The 9,162-nt window shown below is 35.4% G+C and overlaps 1 protein-coding gene across 1 annotated transcript; it reads right to left on the reverse strand.

Moving 5' to 3' along the window:
* Positions 1 to 275: 275 nt before the first annotated feature.
* Positions 276 to 4,218, reverse strand: LOC110879613. Its single transcript, XM_022128112.2, has 13 exons — positions 3,873 to 4,218; positions 3,166 to 3,256; positions 2,971 to 3,055; positions 2,745 to 2,829; positions 2,575 to 2,644; positions 2,352 to 2,421; positions 2,241 to 2,286; positions 1,699 to 2,151; positions 1,353 to 1,427; positions 1,206 to 1,275; positions 1,046 to 1,126; positions 872 to 951; positions 276 to 769 (listed from the first exon to the last, which is right to left on the reverse strand). The coding sequence occupies exons 1-13, from the start codon at positions 3,986 to 3,988 to the stop codon at positions 691 to 693; spliced, it is 1,401 nt and encodes a 466-aa protein (XP_021983804.1). The 5' UTR covers positions 3,989 to 4,218; the 3' UTR covers positions 276 to 690.
* Positions 4,219 to 9,162: the final 4,944 nt, after the last annotated feature.

Below are 9,162 nucleotides of genomic sequence, written 5' to 3' on the forward strand. Positions count from 1 at the left end.
CATCTTATATATTATTATGTCAATAGTGTGATTGTAGATGACTAGAGGGTACCCATATGTAATTTAGATATGTATATAAATAGGGCTCTTGTAATTATTCTATTCATCAATTATATGTATATAAATATGGCTCTTGTAATTATAGCTAATCCAGTCGATTAAAGGGTCGTGTTTTGGTTAACTTATTTAACCTTTTTAATTGTATATGTCAACACGGCAACCCCATTAATTAACATATTTATTACAGCCCACAACCTCTTTAACACGTTTACAACTTGAATACAACTCAATTGGTTTATCTACAAATGGGTTAAACACGTCAAGATGTTTAGAGTTACACAATTTTGAACATCCAGATTGAGGTATTTCAAAGATTCAACCTACCAAACCACCAATCCGCAACGACGGACACCTCAGGTTTCATTGGGGGTTTCCATAGACGAGTCATGTGTGGACCCTCTCGGTTCAACCAAGCCACTTTACATCTTAGCTCGTGACACCACTCTTTACATTTCAAACGTCGACAATTGACTAAAAACGTATTACACTGCACCAAAATCAGCCATTTTCTCCAACCAAACATTCAATTAGACTATGCACACATAGGATTATAGCTAGTGTGAGGGCTAACATTACAACTTCTAGCAAACCTTTTTTTGTGAACTATATAGTCACCTAGTTAAACAAAAGCTATACATCATATACAGGCAAGCGTTCTTCGATGATAACACGACAAATTGGGCATTTTTGACATTTTTCACTGCAAATACTGCATAAATAGAGGGAATTCAAATTATTATAACAATTTAGAGATGACAGATGTATCTTTTTTACCATAATAATATACCAAAAAAATAAAAAAAGCAAGTACCTGCAAAGCACGTGATGCCTACAAGGGAGTAACACCGTGTTTATTTCTCTTTCGAAGCAAATTCTGCATAAGATTTTATCCTACAGTTTGCATATAAAGATCAGATTGTATAACAACTCAGGAGGTGTAAATACATAATCCAAAACAATATCATCAAGATTCATATATTCTTACATTTTGAAGTCTTTCACAGTTTTGCTGGCTTGATTTTGTGATTTCCGTTTGCTCATTAAGAGCTGCTTGAAGCCTCCAAACCTTAAAAGAAAAATTAATAACCGAGTTAGTTTGTATGTTTTCAACTTGGCAAACTGGAGATTTGGATACGCTAAAGTACCTCCTCAGTTAGATCCTTCTTGGGCAATCTCTTTACTATTTCAGGCGGATAACCAGAAAACGTGTTGTATCTGAGATTCATATACCAAATAAGTTGAGAAAATGGCAGAATAGTAATTAAGTACAAAAATAAAGAAAATAAACTTGCCCAGAAGACCCATTGTAGTAAATCCGTGCTTGTTCTTCCCGGCTTCCTTCCTCAGTTGACCACCAACCAAGCAGCCTACATAGCACATATAACAACAATAAAAATTACGGGATTGAGATCAAACATATTTGACCCGTTTGAGATCAAACATAACTATTAGTGCATTTTATGCATGTCCATAGCTAGAAAATCTTGTATAGATAATTAGTCTCGAGTCTGTATAAGTTAGGACAGAGTGTTCGGAGAATTTTGTCTTGGTCATGTAAATCACGCATGAGTCATGTGCAGCGCATGAAACATGCAATGACCCGAGTCAACGAATTTATGAGTAAAGGGGTCGGTTTACCTGGAGCCACGCTGCAAAAAACCAAAGGAATCACGAGCTCTAGCAGCATATATAAAGTATATTCCCGTACCAGCCCCAGTACGTTGTAGAATGACAATTTTTTCAATCAAATTAGACGCTGCAAAAAGTACTCCTAATCCTTGCACTAGAAATATTGGCGAGAAGACGACCGGAAGAGGGATAAATCTAGCGGCAGCAGGTTTACCCTCCAAACGCATACAAAGGAGGATTTGAAAACCGATGATGGGAATTTTCATAACATGGCTACCAATGTCTTGTAGACCACACATCCGATCATCGGATACATCTTCTGTGGACCCCGCTGTACCACTGTGCCAATCGAGATATCTAATGGCCGTAGGTGATGAGCTTGCTACAGGTATTTGAGAATTCGTATGAATCACTGGATTTGACCACTTTGTACAAACGAGAAACGCGAAGCACTCTGCAATTCTGTAAAGCGTGAATTTGCAACATGTTAGAATAGTTAACAGCGTTGGACGCAAAGATGGAAACTCATAAAAAAGTAAAGCCGATTATACCCAAAATTTATGAACAAGTCCCACCAGCCTAAAGAGCTTATGTCACCTGTTAAATAGAAGTTATTAGAAACGTTTAATACATTCAGGACAGTCTTTTAAAAAGGTTATTACCGGAGAGCTTTAAAAGGGTGAACACGGTAGCAGCAAGAAAGAAAACCATCGAGATAGCAACCCAAAAATGCTGAAAAAAAAATCATTTAGCAGTAGGTATTTCAGTATTTGTATTTCATCATGTTAAGCAAGAGAGCGGATAAATGAAAATAAATCTCTCGAAAATCAAATATTGGAATAAAAGTTTACGCATCCACGTTTATTTTTAATGAACTAGACTTACAGGAAGTGTCTCCCATATAGCATCATCGCTCAAGAGATCATCATCTCCTGGTAGTAAAGCTTTGCACATTCTGCACATCGTAAAATACCGGAGTTCGAGGTGTTGCTATTAGCAAAATTGGATGGTTGCTAACCAGTAAAACCAGAGTGATTAAAAAAAAGAAAGATCACCTGAAATTGTCGACAAGAATAGCTATTTCAAATGCCAACAATGGAAGAAAGACAATCTTCAAGCTTAAAGTGGGAGTTTTCTCAACTGCGTGAAAGAAATTAAAAATGATTTCAGAAGCGCGAGCACTAATGATTAAAAAAAAAAACTTTTGTATAATTAAATTTAGCTTGAGCTAAACAGGTTGCATATTTTACAAGTAATGCAACAACCAATAAATCACTATACCATATGCACTCTCCAGATAGACACAAAGAAGCAGTTCAAATGCAACAAGCAAAGGTATCGCAACAATCGCGTGAAACGGTGCCACCTATGCAAAAGGAAAATAAAACTATAAAACAGAGGGAAACTTTACTATCCCCTTAAAAGCTATAAAAAGATAACAATTATCAAATAATACAGTACACGAATATATCACACCTGACGGCCATGGGAAACTGATGGTCCAGGTAAAGAAAACCTTCCTCGTGCAACAACTGCATGAAATAAGAAAAGCGGGAAGAATACGATCCTGCATTATAAAAAGAATAGCAAGTTACATTCAGAAAGTAGGACCCGTGCACGACTGCATAATAACATATAACAGATTCTCATAACTAAAATATTCCCTTTGTGAGGGCTAGTCTTTAACCCTGATAACAAAACAAACTTAATTCTTGCCCTGCACTTGTATATTTGTCAGATTCCACTTTAACAAAACCTATCGTAACTAGTTTTATACCGTCCGGCGGCCAGGTATTTTAATGTCATAATGACATAAGTATCGTATTCTTTGCATTCTAAACAAAAACATCATTTGTTAAAATAAAAAAAGAAGAAGCCAAATTTCATCAACAATAAAATGGTTGCAAAATGTAGCTTTAAATAGATCAAGATATTTTTTATTAATATAAAAACTTGTCACCAATTTAATAATTTAATTAACACTATTGTTAATAATTATAACATCTGATTGATAAATCATTGTTGTTCAATCATCATCCAATTAATAAACATGTGCAGTTTCTATCTAAAAAGGTTAAAATCAGTATCCATCCATTCTTAACATTACCCCCAAAACAGATGCAAATTACAGCAAATAAAACAGAAATCATGCAAGATATAACAATAAATGAGAGAAATCATACCACCAGGAGTAAAATACAACGTGATCGAGCTTGAGAACGAGGAAAAGCGTGAAGCAGAAGAGCAAAGTATGAGCAAAGAAAGCCTGTGAGGAATTTGCGATTCGATTCCAGCTCATTTCTGTTTTTCTTACAACTTTTTAAGAACAGAAACCCTAACCTGTTGATACTTATTTGCGCATCGTGTTAAGAAGACAGCGATTACGATAGCGTAATCAAATTTGTTGAGCGATTTTCAGAGTTTTGTTTGTTTTTAGGTGTGTGCGACTGTGTGGAATTAGATTTTTTGCAAGGGTTGTAGCTGTATTTGAGAAAGAGGATGGTTGACCAGACCACTTGACCGTAGGGTGTCGTTAAAAAACAAAAAACTCAAAACAGGACTTTTTAACCTAGATATATTTGTTCGTTGGGTTTGAGATATTTGTTTGGTTTCATCGGGTTGACATTCAATGTTTTGGTTTTTTTAGATGTTATGCTTTAAAATTTGGAACAGATTGTGTAACTTTTATTGTTGTTTTTATTTTATTTTAATATTTGTTCGTAATGTCATTATGAACCGTATATATTATTTAGTTTGGAGCGGTCCGGTGTTAATGAAAGTTTATGTTAAAAAAACATTATTTTTTGGGATACAGATACGTATTATTGCTATGATTTTTTAAAAAAGAAATTGGTTTGAATCGTTAAAACTGAACTGTTAAATTGTCACATAATCTTCTTACTTGTGGTCTAGTGGTAGGAGGCTTGAGTTTTCCAACAGAGACTTAGGGGTGTTCATCGGTTCGGTTTATGGTTTATTTGGTTTATTCGGTTTTCAAAATTTTGTACCCCGAACCAAAAACCAAACCAAATAAGGAATATGCAAACCAAATCAAATTCAATTCGGTTTGGTTTCGGTTAGAAACCAAATAAACCAAATCTAACCAAATTGTACTTAAGTACTTTTTTTCCTAATTTATATTTACGTTTGTGTTCCAACTTCCGAACATCACAACTAATTTACACATAACAATATATGAATACAAGAAAGTTTCATTGCGAAATAAAACAAACGCATCCATAAAGTAGTAGTAGACACAACCACAAAGTTAAAGTTTCAACATATAGATCATAGAAACTATTGGATTACTTAAAGAGTGATTTTGAGTTGGGCTTTTAGATTTACATTTGGTATTTTGGTCTGCATAAAAAATAACTATTTTGGACTAATAAATTGTATATGATTTGTAAAATATTATTATTTTTATTTAATAATTACTTAAGTTAAATGGTTTATTCGTTTATCCAAATAAACCGAATAAACCAAATAAAATAAAATGTGGATCCATAAACCGAACTAAAAACCATATTCACAATTCGGTTAGAAACCAAACCAAAAACCGAATTCGTTATTCGGGTCGGTTTATTTGGTTATGGTTCGGTTTACGGTTTTTATTTGGTTACGGTTTTTTCTGAACACCCCTACGGAGGCTCAAGTTCAATTCTCACTTGTATCATATTGGGGTAGATATAGGCATTGAAGGACCGTGGATATAGGCAATGAAGGACCCGGATTAGGCCTTGTGTGAGGTTGTCAGTTCGATTCCCGAGTCCAACCGGGTTTTCGTCCCACCGTGTGTTATGCCAGAGAGTTCTACTCTTGTGGTGGCACAACGACTGTCAAATGGCAGCCAGCGGTATGGTTTCCTGGTGTGACGTTCAAAAAAGCCAAACTTTGAAGTTAGCGTGGGCCCGGTTAAGACAACATAGTCTGGCCAAAGTGGGGCAATACAAGGCTCTCCGATTCGAAGAGTGTGGTAACATTATACATGAAGTTCACTGTTAAAAAAAATTGTCAAATATGTGAAAACAGCCGGTCCGATCGATCCAACCAACCAATCCAGGTTGCTTTCTCGTTTTTTTAAAGCGTAGTTAGTGGTTATGTGCAAAACTGACTAACCTGATTGTGAACAACATCAATGTGTTTGCATGTGGATAGGTGTATTTTTATAAGCGTTAGAAGATCTTTGATTTTAGATTTTTTGAAAGGGTAAACTTATTTTCACATCCCATCAGTCTATTTGGATACCCCATGTGGCTAGTGGTGGACCCCAAGATTTTTTTTCACCGGGGGCCATTTTTTGTGTAAGAATTTTTCACAACCAAACATTAAAATTTTCGGGTAAGTCATCATTGTAGAAATTTATGATCCAATTCACAAACACAAGACAACACAAGAAATAGCGACAAAACAGGTGACAAAATCTTATTAAACCAACCCAAAAGGATTTGCCCCCCAAATACCCTAAAGATCTTACAATAGTAAGATCAAACAATACAAAATACAAAAAGTACACATATGATCATCAACTGATGATCATCAATACAGAAATACAACCAAACAACTAAAGAATAATCTCTCAGATACAGATGAGAGATTATTCGTACAATCTCTGACTTCAAACCCTAACGAAGAACAACAAGAGAGAGAAAATAAAGTGATGAACTAATCAAAGAGAAGGATATGATCTCTTTTATAGCATGAAACTTTATAAGTTTCATTTTAGCCCAGCACCTTTTTATCCAAGACAATCGCAGCCCTCATATTTACACAAAGCCCCTTAGATATTTTCTTAGTTGTTGGACCTGTTGCAACAACTCAAAACAACTAACAAACTCATTAGCCCAATAACAATTTGATAACAATAAGCCCAAGTCCAAACCAAGTGAATGAACTAAATGATAAGTCCAAATAATTTTCACATCCCCTCTTCATTCAATTGGTTTAAACAGATCAATTAAACCCAATATTTTACAAAATTCTTCATGCTGTAAGGCATTTAGACCTTTTGTAAATATGTCAGCAAGTTGACTTTCAGAGTCAACTTTAGTAGGATTTATAAGACCATCAGCCACTTTTTCTCTTAAAAAATGCAGATCCAACTCAAAATGATTAGTTCTTTCGTGAAACACTGGATTAGCTGCTATTGACATAGCAGCTTGACTATCGCACTTCAAAACCATAGGTAATTTACAGTTAATATTCAATTCAGTCAACAAGTTTCTTAACCACATAAGTTCGCAAGTAGCTGAGCACATAGCTCTGTACTCAGCTTCTGCAGTAGATCTTGAAATAGTAGTTTGTTTCTTACTTTTCCAAGAAACAAGACATTCTCCTAAAAAACACAATAACCAGTTACAGATTTTCGAGTAGACAAATGTAGGATCGGTTTTGACTCCGAAACGATTGCGAAACGAACGTATAATGTGCGGAAACCGTACACGAACGTGACCTAACACACACGATGTAAAATAAACGTGATTCTATTAGAAATCTAACAAAAAACAAGCACCTTGAATCACTTTCTCTCTCTAGAATCTCTCTCTAGATCTAGAGCTCTCCAAAACACAAATGAGCCAAAAGTCTCTAATCTATGACATAACCTCCCTATTTATAGTCCTTGGCTTTTAATTAGATTTCTCATTATTACAATTATGCCACCTTGCGTTTTTGTCTAGCTATCACTAATATAACGACTCGTTTTATTCTGTTTCTCGCTACGGCTCGGATTGCCGAAGGTGATAGACATAAGTGCACTAACAGACTCCCCCTTGGATATTACCGCAGTCAATCTCGTAGCGCCTTGTCTTTCTCTCTATTTCTGAATCTTCTTGAAGCTTTAACACGTTTTCATCAACGTAGACTCCCTCTTGCTCGAACAGAATCCCCGTGGATCTGTCTTCAGCTTCTGCTCCTCCTTTCTGTACTTCATCAGGCTCCCCCTTTCGTCAAGCTTCCGTGCTTTGGGATCGACACCTTGCTTTCCGTATACAAGCTCTTCTAGGATAGTTACATGGCCCTTGAATCCACGCTTCCTCTTGCGTTGAGCTCGTCTTCAGACTCTCCCTTAGACTCTGCTGTCGGGATCGTAGTCTGGATTAGTATCTGCAACTCTCAAACATTTATAAGTACATACATTTTGAACATTCGATTATCCAGGAATTGTGACCTGGCTCTTTTAAACTTTCTAAATCAAGATCCTGGCTTTAAGATATAATAATATGAATATATCCAGAAATATCTTGACTCTCTCCCCCTATCAACAAACTTTATTGATTTGGCAGCATTAAGTATCCAATATCCTGGTTTTTTCAACAAATTTTAACAATCTAAGCATCCAAATCCCTCATAGTCAATCATCCAAGTCCAACTTAATGACCTTGGAGATATCACAAACTGTTTTTGATTTTTGAATTTAAAAACTTCAAGTTTCAAATTAATGAACTTGTTTATTTTCAGAAACACAATCAGCATATTTAGATTTTAAAACTCAGCACTCAGACATCGGTTGTCGAAACTAAAGCAGAAATCAAAATCTTTTTGGATTTTCTAAAATATAAAGCAGTAAAGAAATATTTACATACATATTTTTGTTTGAGTTCGTGTCAGAGGATCATATCAGTTTTTGATAAATCACTAGTATCGTTGAGCTTTAAACACTTTCAGTTCTAAACAATTCACTTAGATTGTCAGTATACTGATCCACTTAAATTTTCACGCACAGTTCAACTGTTTCGAGATATGGATTTAGTGTATTAAGGACTTAAACTTATTCGCGTGTCCCACCTCAGAATATACTCCCGTATCCAGATCCCAATATTCAGTCTTACAGGTGAGTATACCTAGATGATATCTGTAAAGGGTTAAATGCGAGGCCATGAGAGCTCAGGTCAGAACTTCCGTTCAGCAAAGAGATGATGGCTCGTCTTTCGATGTGTTCCCTTTAGATAATCTTTTCTTCAACAGCACATGATTAGTATTTTTTCAATGTTTCATCATTTTTGTACTGAGGACGAGCTTTAAGATTAAAGCAAATGCAAAGTATTATACGGGGACTAGGCCATCGCTTCCGCAAAATCAGAAGTCCCGGTATAATACCCCAGATATCACTGAGTATAAAGACCTAGTATCTCAGAAAGAGGGATCTTTCAAACAAGATTTTGGGGGTTACCCATATATCCGAGAGATGTTCCCCACGAGATAAGTAAAGTATTTGATATTTAGGTTTATATCTCGAAAACAATCTACTAAGCGTGTAAAAACCTACTGACATATCATCAGTGAGACCGTTTATCACATTAAAACATTCCATTTCTTTAGCGTACTGTATTGTCTACTAATGTACTATCGTTTCCTCTTTTTACACAAAAACTCTTTTTCAAATTTTATCATGCTTTCGGATTTTTCAAATTTTCAAATGTTTTTGTATTTTCTGAAATATTCTTACTCCCCCTAAAATGCAAAATCATTTAA

The sequence above is a fragment of the Helianthus annuus genome, chromosome 9 (assembly GCF_002127325.2).
Source record: "Helianthus annuus cultivar XRQ/B chromosome 9, HanXRQr2.0-SUNRISE, whole genome shotgun sequence".
Taxonomy (NCBI): Eukaryota; Viridiplantae; Streptophyta; class Magnoliopsida; order Asterales; family Asteraceae; genus Helianthus; species Helianthus annuus.

Excerpts from the sequence above, each read along its gene's own strand:
- LOC110879613 (XM_022128112.2), bottom strand. The coding sequence starts at position 3,988 with ATGAGCTGGAATCGAATCGCAAATTCCTCACAGGCTTTCTTTGCTCAT. Across the intron at positions 2,152-2,240 it reads GACTTGTTCATAAATTTTGG|AATTGCAGAGTGCTTCGCGT; the intron begins GTATAATCGGCT and ends CACGCTTTACAG. Across the intron at positions 952-1,045 it reads ACTGTGAAAGACTTCAAAAT|GATAAAATCTTATGCAGAAT; the intron begins GTAAGAATATAT and ends TGCAAACTGTAG.